Source organism: Manduca sexta, chromosome 3 (assembly GCF_014839805.1).
Source record: "Manduca sexta isolate Smith_Timp_Sample1 chromosome 3, JHU_Msex_v1.0, whole genome shotgun sequence".
Classification (NCBI taxonomy): domain Eukaryota; kingdom Metazoa; phylum Arthropoda; class Insecta; order Lepidoptera; family Sphingidae; genus Manduca; species Manduca sexta.
In genome coordinates, this window is record NC_051117.1 from 2865561 (window position 1) to 2893531 (window position 27971).

At 34.4% G+C, this 27971-nt stretch overlaps 1 protein-coding gene across 3 annotated transcripts; it reads left to right on the plus strand.

Annotated features, from left to right (window-relative positions):
- On the plus strand, positions 1–27936 carry LOC115441235 (facilitated trehalose transporter Tret1-2 homolog). 3 transcript variants are annotated; one of them, XM_030165942.2, is made up of 4 exons: positions 1–198; positions 22861–23186; positions 26004–26139; positions 26363–27936. In XM_030165942.2, exons 2-4 carry the CDS (start codon positions 22869–22871, stop codon positions 27574–27576), a joined length of 1668 nt encoding a protein of 555 aa, XP_030021802.1. In that variant the 5' UTR covers positions 1–198; positions 22861–22868; the 3' UTR covers positions 27577–27936. The 3 variants fall into 3 exon arrangements, with proteins under 3 accessions (XP_030021802.1, XP_037295208.1, XP_030021801.1); XM_037439311.1 differs by lacking the exon at positions 1–198 and adding an exon at positions 8108–8327; XM_030165941.1 differs by lacking the exon at positions 1–198 and adding an exon at positions 17990–18096.
- Positions 27937–27971: the final 35 nt, after the last annotated feature.

The window sequence follows — 27971 nt, forward strand, 5'->3', positions numbered from 1 at the left end:
GTTGTTGTCTTAATATTGTTTATCGAGAGTTAGTGATGTACCCGTGACGGGTGATGACGTACTGTGTTCATTGGTGTATTTATTTTTAATTATAGTTTTTTAATCAATTTCTATTTAGTGATTGTGTTGCTATTTATTATTCTTTTTTTGCTACGAAAATGATTTGAGTGTTGTTTATCAAGGATTTTGTATAGCTCGGTAAGTTAATAATTAGTACTTAATTGTTTCTACATGTAAGGTCCAAGTAGCAGTATTTTTGTAATAGATTAAGATTTGTGGTCTTGAATAAGCTGTCAATCAAACAAAATGTAGCGGGTTTGGTTCCAGAATCGACAATAATTGGCACCAAGGGCTGTTTGTTGAATCGAAAATCCTTTTTCCTGATTATACAAAAGAAGATAAATATAAAATCGTTGGTGGTAGAATATATTTTATATCCGTTCGGAAAGCGATCACCATACACTGTGTTAAAACCCGCCATAGTGGCTCACGAAGTGTGTCACGTTCCGGGATCAGCCTGTGTATATCCGGTTCCAACAGGCCGGCATAATTGGGTCGACTAACGAGGAGTAATAAAAACGTGGGCCAATATAGCTAGTTTTAAGACCTTGTGTACGTTAGTCGCTATCCAGGCGGATATCAAAAGTAAAATATATAACCAACGTATTACCTAAACTATTTTGTTATATTACACTATGTAATACTTGTTTCCCTAGCCGGGATTCGAAGACGCTGTCTCATTAGTATTGCCGTCCATGACCTCCAAACTTGTTGCAACTATGACCTAACACCACATGATTTGTAGAATATTGAGTCAGCAGATTTTACGTCACAACAAATATTGAGCAATGAACAGTCAGTCTGTATGTTTGTTTATGTTATTTTAACCAATGACATTTTACAAATAGACGCGTCATACACTAACAAAATTGCACATAAAAACAGCGGAGTATTTACTATAGTCACAGCCCTAGCGGCTCGCATCGATACGGCCCGAGCGAGCCCGAGTGGTTCCGAATGGGCCCGAGCGTCGGCCGCCCCGTCGCCATGACAGTCGAATAAAATGGATTTATTAGTTTAAAAAATAAGTTAAAGAGTGTATACTTATTACTAACGTATAAAATGAAACGTTTTTTCATTCACAGTTGGAGTATAATGTGTACATCGTCTAAAAACACAGGAAGGCATTTTATTTATAAAAATACAAAAAGTTAGTAAGCCGACTAGTCGCGACAGTGGTTGGAGGTTGACTAAGTGAATGTCGGGCAGTTACCTTACTTTCGTCTTGCCAGTATTGAGCTCGGATAACGTATCTATGTAATAAAAACATCTTAGATTTTAACACACGGTTTTCACACCTTTTCGCTTGTGTTAGCGAGAATATTGAAGAAGGAAAGTTTATTTTAGTGTTATGAAAATAAAGATGCAGATTTAGTCTCCGTGCCGTGAAATCCAATTAATTATGCTTTTTTTTACCGACAATATGCACCTCGTATTTGATCGAGACATATTTGTATCTGCGACGCGTAGACGTTGTCAACTTGTTCCTTAAAAACGTTACAATATTACAACCAATGACGTTTTACAAATAGACGCGTCATAGACTAACAAAATTGCACATAAAACGGCGCACTATTTACTATACTCACATACTTGTAAACTGTACAGCTCTAGCAGCTCGCATTGATACTGCCCGAGCGTCGACCGCCGTGGCCATCTAGTTTATTGGTCTCTGGTCGCCATGACAGTCGAATAAAATGCATTTATTAGTTAAAAATAAGTTAAATAGTGTATACTTATTACTAACGTATGTAATGTAACGTTTTTTTCATTCACAGTTGCAGTATAAATTGTAAATCGTCTAAAAACACAGGAAGGTATACTTATTATTTATAAAAATACAAAAAGTTAGTAAGCCGACTAGCCGCGACAGTGGTTGGAGGTTGACTAAATGAATGTCGGGCAATTACCTTGCTTTCGTCTTGCCAATATTGAGCTCGGACAACGTATCTATGTAATTTCGGACACTGTCTTTTATGACAGACATAAAACCTGTGCTCGTTATAGTAATACCGAAATAGAAAATATTTTTTGCTATTTTTACCGTTAAAGAGATTAATGAAAAGTTAGTTGGCATACTAATGGATGAATTGTTGCGGAAGGTTTTAAAACAATGTATAGTATGATGCACGTATTATAATCTAAAGTACGGGTTTTTTCTACGAGGGGGACCTGGCTGAAGCATAAAATAAGGTCGCCGAATGACTCGCACCACGCGAGACTCTTATAAACGCAAGACTTTTTCTATAATGAGCACGGACGTTTCTAGAGTGCCCCTGATCACCGTAGTCTCTTACCCTATCATGGTGGAATACCAAACAATCACTACATAGTATAAAGCAAAGTCGCTTTCTCTGTCCCTATGTCTCTTTGCATGCTTAAATCTTTAAAACTACGCAACGGATTTTGATGCGTTTTTTTTTAATAGATAGAGTGATTCAAGAGGAAGGTTTGTATGCATAATAACATCTATTAAATAGTGGAGAAATACTGTTATTTTGTTATGTTATACCCGTGCGAAGCCAGAGCGGGCCGCTATGTTTTTATATACAACGTTCACAGTTTTTCTGTAGTGTATTTAGTATCAGCATTGCACCCGTGCGAAGCCGGGTGCGGGTCGCTAATATAAAATAAAAGGCATTTACTCTCCTTCATACAAGTGTTGGATGTTGGTGTTTCTACTGTTTATGGGCGGTCGTATCGCTAACCATCATGCGAACGGCAAGCTGGTCTCGTCATTCAAAGTAATCAAAAAAATTGATCCTGCGCCACTGTAAGGCAATAAAGGGATTTTTATTTATTTTCTTTGCATTCTCTATAACAGACAGTGAATTCTCATTTTAATACTAACATCTTGTTCGATTGCAATGTGGACAGACAGTTATCTGCGTCAGATAAATATTTACATGTACTTACGAATGCATTAAGATTCCTTGGCTGTTTATTCTAGACAATGCATGGGGACAATTATAAAGTTATTCATTTAACGCTTTGTAATACTAAGTGTAATATAATAATATCAGCCCTGTATTAAACACTGTCCCACTGTTAGACACGGGCCTCCTCTCCTACTGAGAGGAATTAGTCCTTCTATTATTTCTTCTATTTATTTCGAGGGTGTGTGAAGTCTACCAATCCGCACTAGACCAGCGTGGTGGACTAAGGCCTAACACTAAGTAATAAAGTACAATGATATTTGAATGGATAGATGAACCACCACCTATGTGAAGTGAGATACTCTGCACGGTATTATTAGAATATAATTTACAAAAACAAATACACTTCACGCCCTTATCCTAGAAGGGGTAAGCAGAAGTGGAACTAGGGTATCTACTTTTCGCCAAGGCACCCACTTTTCGTCATATGTGTTCCATCTCATGATGGCGGACTAGCCTACCGCCATATTGCCAGTACTTGTATCAATCTAGTGAGATGTAAGAAGGACAAACATCTAAAGTTGTATTTAGGCCATTCTCTCAGGAAAACGGCGCGTAATCGTATTTTTAGAAGCTATTTATTCGAAACTTATAATTAATATAAAAAAAATAAACTTTATATTTTTGCAATATGTTAATTTTATTTTATTTCAAATTTAATATATATTGTTCCGTTAATTTCATGATGAAAATCTCGCTAAAATAACTGATTCCGTGTATCTTCTAAAGTACACATCATTTTAATTTCGAAAAAACATTATTACATAGACAATTTACTAAGAAATATTTTGGTAGTTTAAAATTTAAAAAAGACTTTATTGATTTTTTAAAGTAATTATTCACAATTCTTTGCATATTCCCGTTGATAACGCGCCCCGCCAAATATGGAATGAATAGTGCATGGCTGTTTGATGGAGCCTTTACTCTAAACGTAAATACAAGCCTGGTTATTGTTCCAATTTTTTATTTACACGTCTGTTAACATGCGTCTCATGCTGTTATCAATGCACGATAACAGTAAGTGGGTCAGGCTTCAATACATTGAGATAAATATTTTGCAATGCGGGTATATTATTTATTCAATGTTTATGCTGGTGGGCAAACTACACTGGCTGTTGCAGTGTAGTAATTTTGCTCAACAGAATAGACCAATTTTGATGCGTTTATTTTAGTTTTAAAGCTGATGTAGTCGATATTCTCCTTAACTATAATAATAATATCAGCCCTGTATTATATACTTGCCCATTGCTGAGCACGGGCCTCCTCTACTACTGAGAGGGATTAGGCCTTTGCCCACCACGCTGGCCTAGGCCGGATTGGTAGACTTCACACACCTTCGAAATTCCTATAGAGTACTTCTCAGATGTGCAGGTTTCCTCAAGATGTTTTCCTTCACCGTTAAAGCGAACGATAAATTCACAAATAATACACACATGATTTTAGAAAAGTCTGAGGTGTGTGCCCTTAGGATTTGAACCTGCGGACATTCGTCTTAGCAGTCCGTTCCACACTCAACTAGGCTATCGCCGCCGGCCTTAACTATATATTTTTGTTAATTTATTTTATCATCATTTGTACAATATATTTACAGATACCTTAAACCTAATACAATAATTTATTACATTATAGGAAGCATTTAGGCGTTTAAAGATCATCAACTCTTTTCCTGTTTAAAAGACCGATTGATTTGAATTGGATATAATGTTACTTTGAAGGTATTTCTAAGACAAAGCAACATGGAGCTACAGCATACTTTGTGGAAAACTAGTAGAAGGATAATTCCAACCGCTTATCCATTATGTTATATCTAGTAAATACTGAGTTTTGCGTGTACCGTGGTACCAAACAAAAATAGAGGATACAACAACCAAGCAAACGTTGAGCAATTTGTTTCGCAGAACACGTTGCGAAAATACTTTCAAATTCCTGTCGTTCTTAATGTCTTCTTGCGAAGAAGTTAACGCAATCTTTTGACTATTTATAAAGGGGTTTTGCCGGCTTGGTTCTATGACGTATTATAGGGCATAGCTATGATACCGTAGTTGGTAGTGGAACGGAATGCCGTACCGAATGTCCTCAGGTTCAAACGAAAAGGGGCTGATAAAAAAGAAATAAGTGTGTATTGTTTGTGAATTATCGCTTGCTTTAGCGGTGAAGGAAACTTGGATATCTAAGATCTGTAAGAGATTTGATGGTATGTGAAGTCTGCTAATCCGGACTAGGTCAGCGTGATGGACTTATTCCTAATCCCTCTCAGTAGTAAAGGCCCCTGTCCAGCAGTGGGACTGTATATAATACAGGGCTGATATTATTATGTAGATCATGAACGTGAAGTTTGGGTCTTAGGACGGATATTTGGATTCTAAGACGGACATCACTTTAGCATGTCCATTATAATTTTAGTTTCAACAAATATAGTAACTGGGTTATATAAATCGCAAGAGCTAACATCTACAGGGTCATTTTTATATTGCGTTACTTACTAAACTAAACAACATATTTGACTATAACCTCTGTTTATATTATGTCTAAAACCATTCAGGAATAAAAAATATTTTTATCAATCATCCCCGGTTTTCGTTTTTTGTAGTATTGTTCGTTTTGTAGTTTAGTGCTGTTGAATAATGATAAATTTAAAGGTCGGATAATGTTTTTGTAAACGTATTTTATATATAGTATATTTAAAGGTGTCTTCGTAAACATATATTGTTTCTTTTGATATCCGCCGAGTAGCGTTGTTGTCTTCCGTGTGTCAAAATATGTATTGAACAGTTCGTTTAGTGTAACAACTAATAAATGTATATTCAAGAAATCTTACTCAATTTTACTCAAATATAGTCATATCCCTACAAGTGCGAATGTGGTTTGTAAGTATATTTCTGACTAAAAGTATGATTGTCGACCACCAATTCTCTTAGCGGCCTTAGGTCATGTGAAATGAATATTACTTTTTATTAATATTTATTTTGTTCGAAACTTATATTTTTCTATTTTACATCTACGACTCAAGTAACTTATTGTAAAGTGTTATTTCCAAGTAGATAAGTATGTGGTTTCATTAAGTAAAGCAATGTCAAAATGACCCTGTATAAGAATAACTTATGATAAATTTTTGTTTTCAAGAAAACAAGAAATTAAACTATTTTCCGTTTCGAAGACTGTAGCCTTCGGGGGTCACGGAGCGAACTGATCACGAAGGCTACATAGCCTTCAAAATGTCGGAAGAAAATAATAAGAAAAAACGCGTTAAAATCCGGAAAACTAGTTCTATTTCAATGTCTAACATTCGCGTAAACATAAGAAATCATTAAGTATATGTTTTTAAATGACAGAATGACCCTGTATAAATGTCCCATCAGATTGCAGGGATTTCCAGAACTTTATCCTTCAAAATTCTAGGAACCGAAAGCGACAAACCAGTCCGTACTCCATAAAAGAAAAATATGTAAATATACAGACAAACCAGAGTTTCACAACTCGTTTAAAATAAGAGACAAACTCATTTAACTCTTAAGGAAGAGAATTAGTTTTATAACAATGATTCATAATGTAATACTGCGTTGTCATTATTAAAAGGCTCTAGCGAAAGGCTCAAAATCCTTGAGTCAAGCAAATTACTTGTGACAATCCAGAAATGGTTAGGCAGTCAAATGATAAAATAATTACACTTGAAATTGATGCTTGCAATTCTAAAGTAAGTAAGCTTATACATTAAATTATTTAAACCTTCTTATAAATTGAACCAAAATAAGAAAGAATCCAAATTAGGCAAATGAGTCAGCCAGGAATGTCAATTAATTCACCGGGATTTAGGGAGGTGGAATTAAGCTAAGCAAAAGTGAAGAAATAGCGAGCAAAACCTAGTCGTTTACAAAATGTGCTTTGACTCAAAATTGTTATTTATTAAAAAAAAATTTAAGAAATTACTTTAATATTATATTATACCCAATTATATTTATTATATTTAATATACCTCTTCCGCAACAGTGTAATAAGTTCCTGATATATAGTGAGCATGAAGAAACATCTCAGTAGGCGTGATTGTGTCGAATGGCTTGAGATAGCCATGTGTTGCCATTGGATACTCTATCTGGACGTCATCACGCTTACCATCAGGTGCAGGGCAGTAACTTACCCGTGTACGTATAAAAAAATATCACGCCTTTTACGTTTGTCAGGGGTAGCCAGAGATTATATACATTAGACGAGGTTATTGAGGTTTACCCAAACACAATTCCAGGCATGTTAAGTAATACTAAATGCTGTAAATCCGTCGACGCACTCACTAAACGATCTAGCTGGTCTTTTTCATTAGTTGTATTGATAACAAATGAATAAAACAACAACAACCAATTGAATTAAGCGACGGTTGTAAATTTTACATTTAATGTCACGATTTTCTATGAATATTTTATATTCATCAATTTTTGATTTTTATATAAAAACTAGTTTTTATATAAAAAATAAAAGTAAAAATTTCGAGTAAAAATTTTTCGAGATAAAATTAGCATATGTCCTTCCCAGGGTCTCAAACACTGGCCATACCAATTTTCATCGCAATCTGTTGCGTAGTTTTTGAGTTTATCGATTTCAGACAGGCATGCGGCGGGCAACTAAATTTTACAATATATTTTTAGAACGTTTTAAAAAGAACAATTCCGCCATACACGATTGTTGCGTAACTCTAACCGTTTACGCAGCGCACGCAACGGAAACCCTCCAGAGAATACATTTTGCCCGTTTTTGCCACATTTTTCATTGTTGCTCTGCTCTTATTGGTCATAACGTGATGTTATATACCCTATAGCCTTCCTCGATAAATGGGCTATCTAACACTAAAAGAATTTCTCAATTCGAACTAGTAGTTCCTGAGATAATCGTGTACAAACAAACAAACTCTTCAGCTTTATGTTATAAAGCAAGAAAGAAAGAAAATATTTATTTGTAACAAGCAAAATTACATAATAATTGATAATTAGTATTGCATAAATTACATTTAAGCAAACTGTGATATACAATACTAAAGCAGTCTTTATTTAGAGTATATACGTATAAATGACAAATTACCATAAAATTCCCACGTGATCTCACAAGTTCATTCATAGTTCCTGTTAAATTTCTCCCTTCCTTGACGTGGTTCATCGAACTTTCACCAGTTCACTACGTGAGCTATAGAATACACATCGTTTCTGTGCTTGGATTATTTTCCGTGCTTAGTTTTTATATTCGAGAATTTTGTGCTTAATATGTGTTGTGTGTGTTTGACAGAACATAATGTTTAGTGTTAAATTGAAACTTTCGTTCTATGTTCGTGTGAATTGAATGTCGAAGGTAGTTGGTTTTTATTTTATATCGTTTTACCGTACTCAACGACATTTTTTCTTGATATTTCTATGTATAGGTACTTACCTACTACTATAAAGATTATGTATAAGAGGATATAACAGGTTCTATAATTAAAACAATTATAAAAATCTTTATTATGTAGGTGAACTGATGTTATAAATTGCTTTGTAAAGTAGGGTATATTTTATATTCATTTCAAATATTATACTAAAGATTTAATACGGACAGAGTCACGAGATAAAACTATTGCTAAATAATAAACAGAAATATAATTTATTGTCCAATTTTGGCTTCCAATTATAAGATATTTATTTATATTTATCAGACTGAGACTAAATAGTTAGATTTGCAGTGGTCATAATATAACGCATCTAGCGACGCATGCGCATTGTAGGTATCGAGAAGATTTTTTTAGAAGCATGACAATTTACCACACAACACGATTTAACATGCAATTACAACGCTCGACATCGTGTGTACAGTCAGCAGGAAAAGTTATATAAAAATGACTTGCAATTATATTAATTGCCCCACGATTTTATTTTAGTTTAATCAATGCATATGTTTACGATTATATTAATTGCCCCACGATTAAATCAATGCATATGTTTAAAATTTGTATATTTCAAAAATGACATCTTTTGTCATAGGTGTTTACATAAATGTATATTGCATCTTTAGGAACTTATGTGACCATAGATATTTCCAGAAAGTGAGTAGGTTACGAGTTACTTTACTTTGAAAATATAACAATGTATACATATTGGTACCCATGACTGTATCCATGAAATTATTCTTTAGCTTTTAGTACATTTATCTGCAATATAAAACCGTTTAAATTAAAAAAAAAAATACTTTTTTTATTAGTGAAATTATTTTTCAAAGGATAATATTGTACAGTATATTTTATGTAGTTTTTATTTACTGTTAATATTTAAAGTATTTTTTTCAGTAAAATTTGCAATCCTAATCAATCTAATTAATATCAGTAAATTCCTTTTTTATACATACATTTAGTAAAATATGGGTAAACCCATCATACAACAACTGCCTTTGGTAACTACCTTCCACCAAAAAAGGTCAACTTAAAATTACTGCCCTAAGACAAAATTACAAATACCGAGGCCTTCAAATATTTTTTCAGTAAATAAATACACTACTAAATCTGTCTTAAATTCGAAATTGATTAAAACATTTTCTTCCTGCCTATACGAGTTTCGTACAAATTACTTCACGTATTTCTTTTGTAATGTGAATTTAGTAAATGGGCGATTGATTTTAACTGCGCTGTCATGGAAAATTATTTAACAGTTCGTAATGAGTTTTTGAGTAAGTTGAACTAGGTTTACGAAAAACCATCGTATTTTTTTTATCATCTTCACTTGACATTGAAAAAATCAGTAGAAGTCATAATACAGGGTAATTTTGTCATTGCGTTACTATATTAAACCATATACTCGTCTTTACCTTTACTAACACTGTGCAAAAAAGTATCCATTAATAACGAATATTTTCACGAGAAGTCCTGGTTTTAGTTTTCTGATTTTTTGATAATTTTGTAGTTTAGTGTGAATATGGCGTGTGCGTTTTATTGACTGAAATACTCACCGCAATGTCAAAATGACCCCGTATAAAAGAAGAAGAAGAAACATATTCCAATAGCGTTAAAGTGTATTTAAATTCTAAAATGGGATAGGTTATTCACAACTATAATTTGTTTCAGTTCCGTGGATAAACGAGTAGTTGTTAACTTTGATAAGTCGGTTCGTAACATTGTACAATGTCCTTCAAACAAACCCAGTGCTCGGATTGTTGCGTGGGAGAAAGCATTCTCAGGCATACCTCGTAGTTTTATTCCCGAGTGTCGACATTGGGCCGTAAAACCGATGAAACCAACAAAACCATTCCATCACCCTCCAAGTGGTGGCAATAACGTGTGTTTCTCAGCGAAAAAAATGCAGTTGTGAAGCGTCCATACAAGTCAATTCCTACCGGCTTCCCTTTTAGGTTGATTTACATTTGTATTAAATTTATTTTCTGTTAAATAGGCTACGATATGTTAGGTAAAACAATTTCTTTTTTTCGGACCTTTTGAAATATTTCACCCTTCGCTACTGCCTATTAGTAAATGTACTACGAAGGTATCATTGTCCATGAACGGCGTCTTAATAACATTTAAATATACCTTTAGGAAGTTGATGTAGGAAACAACCGATTACCATCTCGTAATCAGAATTTAAAGCAAAAATTAAAACCAAATTATCCGCCTATATTGAAGTCCAGGATTATTTGCTCGTAAACAATAATGGTATTTACTTTTAGGCTCAGAAATGTATGTGGTAAGAATTATATCAATAGTCAACGCACCTTTACAAAATGCCACTGAATTTAAACTTCCGGTATCACTACATAGTATAAAACAACGTCGCTTTCTCTGTCCCTATGTATGCTTAAATCTTTAAAACTACGCAACGGATTGTAATGCGTTTTTTTTAATAGATAGAGTGATTCAAGAGGAAGGTTTATATGTATAATAACATCCATTAAATAGTGGAGAAATACTGTTATTTTGTTATGTTATACCCGTGCGAAGCCAGAGCGGGCCGCTATGTTTTTATATACAACGTTCACAGTTTTTTTGTAGTGTATTTAGTATCAGCATTGCAACCGTGCGAAGCCGGGGCGGGTCGCTAGTCTGCAATAAATATAAAAACCAGTCCATTGTGGATATAAAATGGGGCTTTTCAAGTACTTTCGTCAGTTCAACACGAGCGTAACTGTTATACTACATAAATAATAAATTTTGTGTTGAAACTCTCTTGAATAGACATAATTTAGTATCTAAAACATTTCTTAACTAATCAGATACATTGAAATTAAACTAATTTTCGGATTCTATCGCGGTTTTAGTATTTTATTTTCTCCCGCTAAATACTAAAACCGCGATAGAATCCGAAAATTAGTTCAATTTCAATGTCTAGCATTCGCGTAAACATAAGAAATCATTAATCAGATACAGACTCAAACATTATTATTACTTAAAGACGATTTTCAATTACAATGAAGACATAATAGATCTTACAATCTATAAACAACAGAACGAAATAATGCGATCAGAAAGCATGCGTGCATATTCTGACATTAGGCATAAATTATGTCCACCCATATGGAATCGGTACTTGACGTGCTGAAATCATAATAATTTTGTAACCCTCCAGCATTCTCTATAGAAGATTGTATTTATATATCTTTATTTCATTATATGTATATGTTTGGACGATAATAAAACTGTTTTGTTTTAATTCTTAAATCAACGGATACCACAGGATATGGATTTAGACTTTCCGAACGGCTAAAACTCCGTATTATTTCCTTATTTCTCTTATTTCGAAGAGTCCAAATACAATAGCAACTCCTTGCCGCTCAGAACATTCGTGATCAGAGGGTATATTATACGACATAATACTAAATTTACTATAACTGGTTTTAAGGGAAATAGATACCACAATCAACACAGTTACCTATATATATAATATAATATCAGCCCTGTATTATATACTGTTCCGCTGTTGGGCACGGGCCTCCTACTGAGAGGGATTAGGCCTTAGTCCAACCACCCTGGCCCAGTGCGGATTGGTAGACTTCACACACCTTCGAAATTCCTACAGAGAACTTCTAAGGTATGTACTGTGTAGGTTTCCTTCACCGTTAAAGCAAGCGACAATTCACAAAGAATACACACATAATTTTAGAAAATTCAGAGGTGTGTGCCCTTGGGATTTGAACGTGCGGACATTCGTCTCGGCAGTCCGTTCCACAACCAACTAGGCTATCGCCGCTTACCTTTACAAAACATAAGATTCCCAGTTTGTTAGAAACAAATCCGGAAATTCAATATGAAGGGCAGTAAGGACAATAGAAATAACATCACGTACTCGCCAAGGATGCTAGATGACAAAAGAATCGTCTATTTTAAGAGTTTTGTCTGACTTTTTACGCAAAAATTATTGAATTCAACGAAGAATAAGACCGCAGTGAAGAATATTACTCATCGGTCTATAAAATAATAATACAAATGTTTATAGATGAATTTGTATAAATTGGTAGTCTGTTTAAAGAGTCCTAACATGTTCCAAAATAAATGTACCTTTATAAAGTAGTTTCTGTCCGCATGAAAAAGTGTTTCGGGATAAAAGTCCTGCTTTATATTTTCCCTGGATAAAATAGAGCCTATATTTTAAGTTAGACATCTAGGAATGCATCGGTGAAAACTGCATTCAATTCCATGAAGTAGTTTTTGCCTGACACGTGTACAAACATAAAGACAGGAAGACAATAATTCTAAATACGAATGTTTTGCCTTCTGCTACTATAATAAAGACCCTATATTAATCTTTCTGCAATATCTGTAATGTACAGACATCGGTCTGATACAATTTTATTATATTATGTATAGCTGATTGTGCCGCCTTGACTTATCACACTCCAATGTGGACCAACGTAAATTTTTACTCAAGTTGTAAAAACAATTTTCGTTAAGAATTTGGTACGAACTTGTGCCTACTTAACGAAGACCATCCGAGGGATCAAATGCCTTATAAAAATGCTAAAAAAGACAAAAATATTTCCTGTTCTGCGAATCCAGTCGAAAACCTTCCAGATCACTGCCCTATACAGTGTCACGGTGACAAAAACAATTGACTAAAAATATAAAAAGAATAAAAGACTTTTGTTGTCGTCTGTACGCACTATCAACCTAACCTATTGGTTTTATTATAATAATGTAATTATAGTTTTTAACCCGGAATCATTTTCGCGTTTCCTTATTGCTAGTCGTATTTTATTTTTATCCAAATTGTTTCCAACGTCATTCGTAAATTGATTGGTTACTATTATTATGACTTGGATGATGCTCGTTGTCCCAGATAAAGAAACAAGTATGGCTGGAAAATCAATTGGACTGCCTCAGTGGCGTAGTTCGTACTGCATGCGCGGTACGACAGCGCTCTAAGTCCTGGGTTCGAATCTCGGGTTGGGCAAAATGATAATTGGGTTTTTCTGCTCTGTATCAGCCCGTAGTCTGGAATTTGTGCCCGATGTGGCGATAGGCTCGCCCCCTATCACATCATGGGACAGAACACACTTGGCGAAAAGGTGGTGCCCTGGTTGCACCTCTGCATACCCTTTCGGGGATAAATGCATGATGATGTGTGTGTTATTTACTTTAAGTATCATTTTTTTGATCCTAGTATTTATAGTATTTAATGTATTGCCGATATCGAAACAAAACTAGTATTCTGATTTCTTCGCACTTTTCTAGTTTTTATGTTACTCCAGAGGTTTAGAAGACTGCAGCCTTTATTATAACGGGGGACTGAAGTGTTTGTCGTACGAAAAATCAGTGAAAATGTATTACGTTTTACAATTAATAAATACAATTTTTTTAATCACTACCTATATTCATACAGGACAGACTAACAATCTCCAATACAAAGTCCAAAAGCGAGAATGATTCATTGGACAAGTGAAAAATATATGATTCCTTATGTTTACGCGAATGTCAGACCTTGAAATAATACTATTTTAGGTATTTAATCGCGGTTATTTGTATTATTATTTTCTCCCGACGTTTCGAAGACTGTGCCACCATGGTCCCTCTCGTGACTGCGACAAAATTCGGAAAATAATTTTATTTCAATGAAAAATATATTGTATTATAATCAGTATTACATACCTATCATCACGCTTTTTTCTCTTTCCAAGAGTAGGCAGATATTTTGCCACATTTCGCAATCCATATAAAATCCCTTGCTATAAGAGGAGAATCAATTAATATATTGAAATAAAACTAATTTACGAATATTATCGCGATTTTTTATATTACAATTTTGTCCCGACGTTTCGAAGACTTTGTAACCTTTATCAAATTAATAAAATAGTATTATTTCAATGTCTAACATTCGCGTAAACATAAAAAATCATTGTCCATATTGAACACACATTCCAGACCCGAGATAATACTAATCAGAAAACACAATATTACTGCCATAGGATTCGAACCCAAGAATTTATAACGGGGTCATACCGCAATACAACTACGCCACCAACGCAGTCGAATATTGTAGCATTAAATAAAATAAAGAAAAACATGTGTCAATAAGTCAATTGTGTGTTTAACACGGTTTATAATGATAACATCTGACCCACTCTTCTAAATGATATATGGTTATGTAACCACGGAGCATGCGTACAACATATTATATAATATAATATCAACCCTGTATTACATACTAGTGAGAGGGATTAGACCTTCTTCCACCTGGCCTAGTGCGGATTGGCAGACTTGGCATGCCCTCAAAAAGGACGTAATATACACGGCCGAAACTGGGTACCTTAGTCACGCCTCTGCCTATTCCTTCAGAGATAAATGGTGTGAATGTGTGTGTTCTGAGAAATGTTCATCGTCAAATTATTCCATGAGAGGGTTGTACACTCTTATAGGGACTGAAAATTCATTATTTTGCAAGTAAATAAATGCTTGAAATGTATTTTAATAGTTGCATTTCACACTTTACAAACTTTATAAAATGTTGTAGTCTATGTGTGTACTTCGAAGAAATATCCAAAAAAAATCCACATTTTATTATTAAAAAAATAGTGCAAAATATGACGCGAAAATATATTTATATTTTATTGTTTTTGACGTTCAATCAGCAACAATACAAGCAATCATGATTTTTAAAGACAAGCTATATTTTATCGTGTATAATGCACAGTTCACGTGAGACGTGGGACTTGAATTCTGGGAAATACCTTCATACATACACTGCTGAAGAGAAAAACAAGTCCCTTATAAAAGTAAACCGACCGCGCAAGAAATATCCTTGGAGACATGTTCAGTTGAACATGTCTCCTGGGTAGTTACCCATGTTTGGTAATTTAGTGTCTAAAATACTTTCGACCTAATACTTTGCGATTTCTTAGCGGATATAATTAAAATTATGGAATTAAGTTTTTAATGGCAAACATATTATTGGAAACAAGCGACCGCTTTGGCTTCGACTGCGTGAAAAGACTCCCGCTACAACAACTGCTAAAACTATACGACGCTAGCTCCATCTATTTTATAATTCAGATTAACATTCCATTATTTCTCAAAAGAAAGGAGCCTATGTGTTAACCCAGGACATGGTCTATTCGTCTGCCAAACTTGGTGTTTCTGCGTTTACTTCTAATAAACATACAAACATTTTCACAAACTTTCGCATTTATAATATTATTAAAAGAAAGATAACAATAAGATTATTGAGTTTACTCCTCCTTTGGTATATTGCACAACAAGTATGCGATTTATTATATAGTGAGTGACATGCACAGTGCATGTATAGACTGGAAATGTCCTGGATTTGATTCACGGGTTAGGCGACAATGTGTGTGTTTTAACACCGTTTGTCTATGAGATTATTGACGTAAATCACTAATCCAAATTCAATCTAAATGTAAACACGTGTGGCGCTGACCCCACATGGACGTTAGATGAAGACAAAATAATAATAATATCAGCCCTGTATTATATACTGTCCCACGGTTGGGCACGGGCTACAATTGAGAGCAATTAGGCCGTAGTCCACCACGCTGGCCTAGTGCGGATTGGCAGACTTCACGCATCCTCACAATAAAATTCGTATAGAGAACTTCTAAGTAATGCAGGTTTCCTCACGATATTTTCCTTCAATGTTAAAGCAAATAATAATTCACAAAGAATACACACATAATTTTAGAAAAATCTGAGGTGCGTGCCCTTGGGCTTTGAACCTACGAACATTCGACTTGGCAGTCCGTTCCACTCCCAACTAGGCTCTCGTTGCTTTTTCAGACGAAACAATGATACTCTTAAATCATAAAACATCACTTTTGGACCACAAAAATCGAATTCCAATAAGGATACTGTTGCTGATATTGATGACAACTCAGGTGATTTTAGTAAAAATAATGAAATACTATACGTGAAATGAAAAATACGGATAAATTCAGGGAATGTTTTTTTATCATAGAGCACTTGTTTTACATGAGTTGACATAAGACATTTATGTTTTTAATTTTTAAATAATAATAGAACAAGAGGTTCTACAACAGATATTATAACAAACAGTTTCGTGGCCGAATTACTTATCGTTTCATTGAGCCGATTCACGTAATAGACGTTTGCGGTTTAGGAACTACGCCATAACTTTCAGTCAGAAACACATCAATGCATACGCTATATCCGCACTAAACAACAAAATGATCAAAAAAAATTAAAGTTAAACAGGGTTTTTTGGTGAAAATATTCATTATTCATTGACGATTTCTAGCACAATGTTAGCAGAGGTAAAGTCGAGTATGTGGTTTCATTTATTTACACGAAGTCAAAGTAACTCTGTACAACAAAAAACTACTGCTTAATAGAATATAACCTTCCCCAAAGATTTCCACATCGACATATCTATAACTATTCTAAATCTTCACACCAAGTACAACACTAGTAAAGATCTGATGTGATTTATCTACTATCAATATAATAGCAAATACAACCCAAGTTAAACAATATGAGCGTTTGTTTGATTAAGAGATTGTAGTGATGTACTTGATAGATTCAATTTGTCGACAGAATTTAAGTATAGAGAATATTAATATGTTCTGTTATAAATTACGATTTAAAATATTCTGAATACTTTTACTAGGTTTAGACAAACTTTATGAGTGATAATGGATAAATATCGACGATAGTTTAATTGGCGTCGAACGGACTGCCGAGACGAAAGTCCGCAGGTTCAAATCCCAAGGGCACACACCTCTGAGTTTTCTAAATCTTAATACTTCAGTGTAAGAAAGCTTGATAAATTATTAAAATTAAACTATTTTTCGGATTTTATCGCGGTTTTAATGTTTTCGTTTTCTCCTGACGTTTCGGAGACTTTAAGCCTTCGTGGTCACGGGGGAGACTGAGGTGTTGTTCATCCGCAAAGTCAAAGTTATAATATCAATAATATTACAGTTATACAACTTTTTAAATTTTAGCTGTTGGTGGTCCGATCTACGCAGAATAAGCTCACAGTGTCTTGGTAAATTAGATACACTAATGATGCCCTTACCTAACCTTTTGGGTATAGAGCCGTGAGCTTAAGTCTTTGTTGTCTTGGAATGACGAGCATAACACTGTGTAGTTGAATAATCTAGAATCTAGATGGAACTAATGAACCATAGCGGTTACCGTCTTGCGTTCGGTTTTAATTTTCGACAATCATTGCTGTAAAAAATTTAGGTTTTAAAAATAGCTAGATCGATAGATGTTTTACAATTGAATCCTCCATTGCTAATATTATAATAAATATGAAGGTTTGTGTGGATAATAAAAATAAACTCAGAAACAACGGAATGCATTTGGATGTAATTTTACACAAAAATAGACTGTCCTTGATTAATATAATACATGTTTTATTTTTATTAATACCGCAAAAGAGCGCAAAAGGATTTTTAGTCTTCCACACGGTCAAAACGATGAGCAACTTCTAGCGTTTTATAGTTAAATCATAAAAACTAAAAAAATATTCTCATGCGTAGTTAAAACTATCGAGTGACCTATCGACATTGTCCATCACTAGTCTCCTGCGTACGCCAGACGGCGCACTAGCCTATCAGTGTACAGTGCGATATTAACTAAACGGCCGTGTCATGTCTGTTTATCACGTTATATAGTTGTGGATATTGACAGGTAACCATTGTTTGTTTATTGTAAAAAGTTTGATAAAAAATGCACTTGGTTATTTCTAGGAAATTTTTGCTATTGTGTAAGTACTTAAGTAAGGATTGGTAAAAGCTAGTAAAAAACGGCAATTGTAATAATGAAATTAAAAATATTAAAAAGTTTTTTCGCAGTAAAATTAAAATAAACAAAATTATTTCATTTTTAGCGCAAAAAATCATGATAATGTAGTTCAAATCGCAAGATGAGAAAAGTTATTGATTGAGTTATTTTCGAGTTGATATTCAATAACTTACTTTTGTATATATTTAACTAACGTTATTATAGCTTTAATTATTTAACTACGTAACAAATTTCAAATCACAAAGAAGAAAACATTTCTTTATTTATAAATCCTCGGCCTAGTTTCACCCTAAAGGTCGTATCGACTTCAAAGTACCCAGTTTTCACAACTACAATATTTTGTCTGTTTTTTTATTTTATATTAGTTTTTAACACTATTTATTCGGGACTCCGCAGAAGGGACGGTTGTCAATAAAACAGGTTTAAAACAAAGTCAAGTCCAGTGTTGTTAACCTGTAAGATAACTTAATAGCAACCATTAAAATGTATTTCCTAATTCGTATTTCCTATGCCATAAATACCGCGCATTGCTTGCGTGATATTTGACGGTATATATATTACGGATTAATTGTTTCTCGTAGCTTCGTCCGCGTCACGGCCTTTTCTATTATAATTAATGTCTTAGTATATACTTCTCTGGGATGAAAAATAAATTATATTTTATTCCAGGACATGGTCATTTTGTTTTCCAAAATTTCTCTAAATCTGTTATAAGTTTTTTATAAAAAATATTTAACATCTTCACAGACTTTCGTATTTATAGTGTTTATAGCAAGTAACATGTCAATGTTACCGTAATACTCTGTAATTGTATGAAAGGAAAACTACATAACAAGAGTATGATATTAAATAATGTGCGATAAATGTATTTATTGGCTTACTGCTAGTTAATACGTTAACAATGAGGATTATAGTTGTTTTTATTTCAACTAGTAACCGTCCAATGGTCGAAACTCCGTCGAATTTAATACTTTTGTAACACGTATTAATATCTATTAATTTTATTTTTCTGCACTTCTCTATAATATAAACGTTAATTATACCAAGTCCCAAACTCCTTCGTGCGTGCAATATGTTTCAAAAGGCGTATAAAGTAATTCTTGACGTTTTCAAATATATATTAAATATAAAGAACTAGGCTGTAAATATTATGTAAGTACAATCAGCCACAAAATTAGCCCAACAACTTTACTTGCCTGTAAATTTTATATCTCTATTAACCATCGTTGTTTCTTTAGTAAAACAAACAGAAAAGATTTCACTTTATTTTAGATGAAAAAGAAAAAGTATTTCGATTGGAGTTATGTGTAGAAGCGTATTTAAATTTTTAACTTGTTCAGCGGCTTTTGTGATTGACTATACACCGAGCTGTAGAAAGAAACAAGTTAGACAAATAGTATTTTTACATATAAACAACTTTTTTTCCTGGAAAAAGGGCGTACTGGGACTTTTAATTTGAGATAGGCTTTCCTCGCGGGCGAAGTTGCGAATTATATGCAGAGGAACAAGACCATGCAATTTCATCAAATTCTGTATAAACAGTAAAACAATTTAAAATCATCAAAGTATATTAAGAAATGTACATTGATAATGGAACATATTACCTTAATTGTCACGTATTGTTATAACATCACGTAACACTTGGTTGAATAATTACCGTCATGTTTTCAAGTTTGAAAACAGTTTGTAGTCCATTCACAATTCTTTAAAAAATATCACAGGAGAGTACTATCAACTACCAAGGTCAAAATTGACTATGGAATAATCCAGAAGTTGATCATTCATATACATTAAAACAATAATAATAAAAACAACTAGTCCTTTGTACACACGTGCTTGGAAAGGTGACCCCACTGAACCTTATGGTAATAGGGAACCGGCCTATGTTTGATTTTGTTCATTATTCTATATGTAATGGTTAAATATACGAAATAGAAGCACTCCTGCGAAAACTGCATAAAATTGGTTAAAAAATAATTCATATTTCGAATATTGTAACGCGCAGAAGTGGGCGCGTTGTAGGGATATCGCTTCATCTCTATCTTTCGCACGCGTCGTAATTCCCGATGACGTCAAATGTGAGTATTTCGTCTCTTTTCTGTTTCTTGTTAATTACCCCTTCCACCGACATTCAAAGACTTATAACTTGTTGACTTTTACCGGATTTTAATAATTCCTTTTGTGTTATAATTTATATTATGTAAATATTTGATAATAGTAAAGAACAAAAATGAGTCCGGTACCCTATTATAGTGAGGGATGGAGTGTCGACTGACGTGTTTATCCCTGGTCAGTCGACAATAATTATGAAGGCCTGTTTAAAACTGGATACACATAGGTTGATCTTGGAATGCCACTAGGCCGGGTTTTACAGCTTGTGTACGATCACTATCCGTGTAGATAAAAATATCCTACCAGTATCTCAAAACATTACTCATATTCATATGTATCACTAGCTTTTGCTCGCGGCTTCGCCCGCGTGAAGGAGTTTTCTGAGATAGATAGTCACCTATAACTTTCCCAGGGTCTTAAACTATCACCATACCAAATTGCATAAAAATCCGTTCAGTAGATTTTGAGAAAGTCGATAACATACGGACAGACAGAAAAGGGGGCTTTGTTTTATAATATGCATAGATAATAACAGCGGCCTTGTATTATTTTTTTCCTACTGCTGGGCACGGGCCTCCTTTACTATTGAGGGAGATTAGGCCTCAGTTCCACCACGCTGGCCTAGTGCCGATTGGCAGACTTCAAATATCCCCAAAATTATTATAGAGAATGTCTCAGGTATGCCAGTTTCCTCACGATGTTTTCCTTCATTAAAGCAAGCGATAATTCACAGAGAATACTCAGATAACTTTAGAAAAGTCAGACGTGCTTCCTTGGGTTTTGAACCTGCAGACAGTGCGTTCAACTTCCAACTAGGCTATCGCCGCTATGTATTATTAATAATTCTTATTCTATATAGCACATATATAAAAGAAGATAAACCATGCTGAGAGTATTTTAAGCAAGTTCACACACTGGAAGATCTGACCCTGGACCCTAAGGGTGACAGTGTAATCATACATGCGTAATAGAAAGGCAAAGGCAGATCAAGGACCTTACAGCCTTGCGTGCGAATGTCCTTTCAACCTCTTTGTCATACGATACGCTCAACATTATCGGAATTGGTTCATTGTTTCGGACTTTAAGCTGAGTTGTAATTTCGTTATTTTTAATTATTAAAATTGATTCTGTTTGGAGGGACTACACAATATACATTTACTGGTGGATATGTATAGCCGCCCGGATAGCGACCGCCGTACACAAGGTGTTAAAACCCGCCATAGTGGCCCACATAAGTGTGTTACGGTCCGGAATCAGCCTGTGTATATCCGGTTCCAACAGGCCGGTATAATTATGTCGACAGCCGAGGGAATGGTCATCTCTCGTCAGTCGATATTATATTCGACCCAATTTCACTTACCATCGCGTGCTCACAATGCCATGCTCGTATATAAAAAATATTGTATCATCTTTTAACTTTCTAAAATACTGAGCAGAAGTTTTAGGGTATAAGACCTTAAGTTTAGACCTTACTGACCGCGCTGGCCTAATAAAGATCGGCAGACTTCCTACACTTTGAAATTCTTGGAATTCACGATGTTAACCAAAGATTTTTTGCAAAACCTACGTCATAATCTTTATATGTATGTCACTGCGGAACAAAATAGGAAAATGGTGATGATATGACGCATTGCTTACTTCTCCATCCTAATAGTTATCCTGGGGTATAGTAGTAGGTTGGTAAAGTCTAACCAGAAAAATATCTGCTTTAAGGGCACCACTTAAACTTATCATTGTACAACAAATTACTTCCATTCTTACCACAACATCACAAGGTTTTTTCTTTCTTCTTACCCATCATTATCAATATTAGGATCATCATCCCCTATTAGATGCGAGATAGAAATCTAAAGATTGTGAAGTTGTCGCATATTGCCTATATAGTCATCCTATGGGAATCGAACAACCATACAGAATACATTTTAATTAGAACCAACGTAATCATTTAATGATTCATGTCACGCGAGCTATTGTTTTCTGGACACCTCCTTGAACTCATTAGCATGGCGCAACTCGCAATTAAACGTAATGTTTTGCAAAGGCTTACTTATATAATATTAAGTACCTACTTTACTCAAGACTCAACTATAGTTGAGGTAGGATAGTGTAGTCTTACTAGCTTCTTTCTATCCTTTCAAATATTATAAATACTGAACATTGTGAAAAAGTTGAAATGTTTGTTTTGAAAAAGTTTTTACTCGGACAAAGTAACAAGCAACGCCTAGTCTGAAATAAAAACTAAATTACATTTAATGAGTAAAAGATTTATTACATAAATTACAATGGCTGTAATATAGAAGTAAGACGCGACGCAAATGTTGTCAATTTGTTACTTAGGATCATTCTAGAAACAAACAGATTGTAATAATACAATTTTTATTGGCGACAAGATGACAAGCTCTACGTTACCCCTAAAATCATAATTAACGCAATAGATAATACTCCTCATTACTTACTAAATAGGTTTATGCGAGTGATATATTCAATATTTAACATATCTTATTCCCTATTTAATAAGTTTTATTAATTACTTTACAGACAAAACCATGGCACCTAAATCATCTGAAAACAATGCGGAAGATATAGAGAAAGAAGGAAACAGCATATCCACAGAAAACACAGATGTTTCTATCGACAATGAAGAAAGTAAACACAATACTGATACAAGAACAGAATATAGAGAAAAAAGTGATGAACCAGTTACAGAGACGAACAATAACAATGGAGAAGTCAAATCGAACTACTTAGGCAATATAAAAATAAATCCTAATGGTCTAACTCTAGACGGGAAGACGCCAGTTAAAGTAGAATCATTGCTTGCTAATTCACAAACAGTGGTCAGATTTTCACCAGTTTGGAAACAGGTAAGAAATATTATAATAAATAAATTAATCCCTCCTTGCCAAATTTCGGCCATAGCGGCAATCTCAACGGAGATTTGCAAGGTACGCGGGAGATATTATAGTGCACAAGCGTGTGCGCAAAACGCAGGTGCAATCTCTATTCTTTCACTCTCATAGTCTGGTGAGTCAGCAATCCGACATACCCGGAGAGAGATCAGGCGCAGGCTGCTTTCGAAGGCATGAGTGTGTCACACCGCCAACTTCCTGATTTTAAGCTGCAACTATATAGTTTTAAAATTGAAAAACTAACGCCCGAATACTGAAACGCTACTCAACCAACCAACTTGTCTGAGGCCTACTTAAATTTAACAGGCTACTTAATTTAAATGGCATTCTCAAACGTACATTAAAAGATTTTACGGAAAACTCAGTTGAGGAGCAGTTAATTTGCTATAGATTATAAAAAGTTTGTTTTCGTTTACATAATTTTAATAAAATGATATTTATGTGTCGTTTCACGCAGCATAATTTATGAAACATAAAAAAACAAATAACGTAATACGCAGTTTAATGAAAAATGATTTTTAATTATTAAATTCTCAACATTGATGTAGTAAATACATTCCAACTTATTTATACTTGCCATTTGGCAGCATGATCATTATTGACATTAGTCACTTTAGAAAAAAAAACTTCTGTATCTGTCAAATTTTCGTCAACAATTAAATCGTAGTGATTATATTCTCTTTGTTAACAATATTCATAATTCTTATTTCGTGTCTTACCATAGAAGTTTCTATAAATTATCAACGGAGTCTTCAAATAACAAAACCCAATAAAGGGGTAGACATTATACGTAAATAGAAAAACAAGAACTGCTGGATATAGTGAAAAAGTAAGTATTGGATTTATTTGGAAGACCGTCGACTTAATTAAGATAAAAGGGCATTGCTCGATGCGGGCTGCTTCCGACATTCAATCTGGAAATTTTTGCGGGAGGCCTTTGTTCTGCAATGGATATCATGTGGCTGATGAAGTTTTTTTTTTTTGTTAAATAAGTAATTTTTAAAAATATTTTTGTTTTATTGGCAGCTCCCGTGAGGAACAGAGGCAGTGAGCTGTGGGCGAGTAGCCGGCTGTGAAGTGAGAGGCCGTGGGTTCTCTTGTGTGATATATATAATCAATCAATCAATCAATAATTTATTCAAGAAATAGACTTCTGCAGGCATCTATATATATGTACTATGTGTAGCAAAATGTCTGTAATGAAATTTTATATGTCTGATATATAAGAATTACAATTAAAAAATATAATAATTACAATAAAGTTTCTTCTTGCTTCTCTAATAATTATTTCTTCATTCAGACATGTTCAGACTTTCAATAAAATTTATTTCCCTTAAAATTGTTACATACACACATAATAAAGCTAATCATCCTAGAAGGGGTAGGCAGAGGCACAATTAGTTCCATGATATGAGCGCAGGCACAACTAGTTCCATGATATGAGTACAATATGATGTACCATATTGTACTCATATCTATATATATGTACTATGTGTAGCAAAATGTCTGTAATGTAATGTTTATATCTCTGATATATAAGAATTACAATTAAAAATATAATAATTACAATAAAGTTTCTTCTTGCTTCTTTAATAATTATTTCCTCATTCAGACATGTTCAGACTTTCAATAAAATTTATTTCCCTTAAAACTGTTACATACACACATAATAAAGCTAATCATCCTAGAAGGGGTAGGCAGAGGCACAACTAGTTCCATGATATAAGCACAGGCATAACTAGTGCCATGATATGAGTACACCATGATGTACCGTAGGTTCCTACACATGAAAAATATCCCAGATGACCCTTTGATAGGTGCCTGTGGCAAAGAAATGAAGGGCAATAAATATCTGGTATTTCTTTTATGACCGGCTAGGCTGGATCAATATCCAGTTTAAATCAATATGATGAATGAACATTGCTGAAATGACAATTCCTGAATTAAAAGCATAATTTAGGACAATTCCTGAATTAATGAACATAAATACTCTTCGAAAGTGTCTAATTTCTCTCGATTTCTTCGATTGACACTATATTCTTCTTCAGACAGTGATGATAGTGAAGAAAAGACATTTTATTAAATCGAAAGAGAATATAATAACTACTAACACAACAATAAATATTTTAACGTAAAGATTTGAGAGTAGTCGCAAGCACTCTCAAATTAATCTCAATTAACAGCCATATAAGGCGACCTTAAATAGCTGTCAAACTTTAAGCAGGGTTTGTGAATACCGTTTGAATCAATAAGCGGACCTTAAACCTTCGTCGCCTTAAATTTAAGGTTAGAAAATAAGTGACGTTTCAGTATACCAATTTCAAAGATAACGAATGCTTAAATCCGTGAGGCCATCTTAAATATTTAAGTAGCGTTTGAGTATTCGGGCGCAAGTCACAATTATTTTTGGCCCAACCCGGGTTGGAACCCAGGAACTCAGAGTAGTAGTTGAACTCGTATAGCGTACGTTTTATAATATTTTAAAGCTAAAATATAAATAAACTCCACTGACCGATAACCGGGGCCATTTATAGTAACTTATCATTACTCTCGTTTTCAGTCAATATTATGTTATTTGTACTAACTATAAGGCGTCGCGCAAACGTTGTTACCTTATTACTGAGAATTGTTTCTCAAAACGAAATGTTTTAATGAAGACTTAACTAGTTTGAAATATATGGTTGGTTGAGCAACTTCAGCAGCAATTTCTTCTGCGATACTCTGACAATAGCTCTTAGCACAATATCTAAAATTATGATCTGTATTTTTCAGAGTCTAGCAGCATCAGCCCCGATTCTTCTGACCTTTGCCGCCGGCCTCACGTCTGGGTACTCTGCCATCCTACTACCCCAGTTGAAGAATGAACACGGACCTATCCCAGCAGATGAAAGCACTACTTCTTGGATAGGTTAGTTTAGACCTTTCATAATTCGTTATACGAATAAGTTTTTGAATCTGTATTAAATAGTATTAATATCGAGCAACTTAAAAGTTTATTCTATGCGGAGCTCGGTTCTAAAATTTATAGATAACTACTTTTGCCATTCACGTCTTAAATAGGTTTTAGTATTATCATAAATTGATTAAATATACGGATATATTTTATAACGTTTTTATTTCATATTTTCCAGCATCAATAGCAGCGTTACCCATGGCTCCTGGCTGCTTGCTGTCAGGTTGGCTTCTAGAGAGGTTTGGGAGGAAGACCGCACACTACGTCATCTGCGTGCCGTTCCTCCTTGGTTGGATCCTCATCGCCATCGCAAACAACCTCACCCTCATGCTTTTCGGCAGATTCTTCACTGGACTATGCGTTGGACTGCTCGGACCATTAGGACCAGTGTACATTGGAGAGACTTCTGAACCGAAGTACCGAGGATTCCTTCTCGCTGGCATATCATTAGCATTAGCTATAGGAATAATGTTCGCTCATGTTGTCGGGACGTTTATATCCTGGCAATGGACTTCAGCAATTTGCAGTCTTTTCCCTGTTTTGTCAGCAATTTTGCTGATATTCGTACCTGAGAGCCCAACTTGGTTGATATCAAGAGGTCGCGTTGAAGATGGAATAAAAGATTTTTATTGGCTCCGAGGGTACAGTGACGAGGCAAAAGCAGAATTAAAAGGCATAATTGACAGCAGAATAGCAGCAGATGCAAAACCCCCGCCCACTTGGAAAGAGAAACTGACCAATTTAAGAAGTCCAGAACTTCTTAAACCTTTATTCATCATGATTGTATTTTTCGTGACTTGTCAATTTGCTGGAGTAAACGCCATCGCATTTTACTCAATAGAAATAGTGGAAAAGGCTGTTGGTGAGGGGATAGATCATTATTTAGCAATGCTGATAATAGATTCTTTGAGATTAGTTATGTCTGTAGTAGCCTGTGTTGTTTGTAAACAGTACGGTAGGAGATTATTGTGCATCGTAAGTGGTATTGCAACTGCACTGTCCATGATCGGTTTGTCAATGTTCTTGTATTGGAAACCACCTGATATGTCCTGGTTACCGTTAACTTGTTTAATGGTATACATTTGTGCAGTGTCCATTGGCTTGGTTCCGCTCCCTTGGATGATGTGTGGGGAACTATTCCCAACTAGAGTAAGAGGTTTAGGATCGGGAATAAGTTCCGCAACAACATTTGTTGCTTTCTTCATTGTGGTCAAAACGGCTCCAGGAATGATGACGAATTTTGGTGAAGTGATCACATTTTTGTTCTATGGAGTAGTTGCGTTTGTAGGAACAGTTGTTTTATATTTCATACTTCCAGAAACGAGAGGTAAAAGTCTACAGGAGATTGAGGAAAAGTTCCGAAGCAAAAAGGATTGTGATCCTCAAGTGTAAACTAGATATTGGAGATTCAGTGTCATAATTGGTATTAAAAAGTATTCAATGAATTACTTTTCTGGTAGCGTAGAAAACAATACAGATGTTTAATACCATAGGCCAGTACAAATGTGTATTGATCCTATAATAGTCGATGGGCCTTTGTTGTCTAGTAATCAATCAGGTCATAAAAATGTACTTAACATATCGAATTAGCTGTTTAAGACCCATCACTAGAATTTTTCGGGATGGTCTGTATGAAACGGCTGTGTGATTGTTTGTATGTTGGTTCATTATATGTTACAATTCGCTCAAAGCGATTATTATGTAATCTGTGATAACTATATATAGACGAAATTAAATGTAATACGATTTTTATATGACTTTTTTTTTTATAAAATGGCTAGTAGAAC

Excerpts from the sequence above, each read along its gene's own strand:
- LOC115441235 (XM_030165942.2), top strand. The coding sequence starts at position 22,869 with ATGGCACCTAAATCATCTGAAAACAATGCGGAAGATATAGAGAAAGAA. Across the intron at positions 23,187-26,003 it reads TTTCACCAGTTTGGAAACAG|AGTCTAGCAGCATCAGCCCC; the intron begins GTAAGAAATATT and ends TGTATTTTTCAG. Across the intron at positions 26,140-26,362 it reads AAGCACTACTTCTTGGATAG|CATCAATAGCAGCGTTACCC; the intron begins GTTAGTTTAGAC and ends CATATTTTCCAG.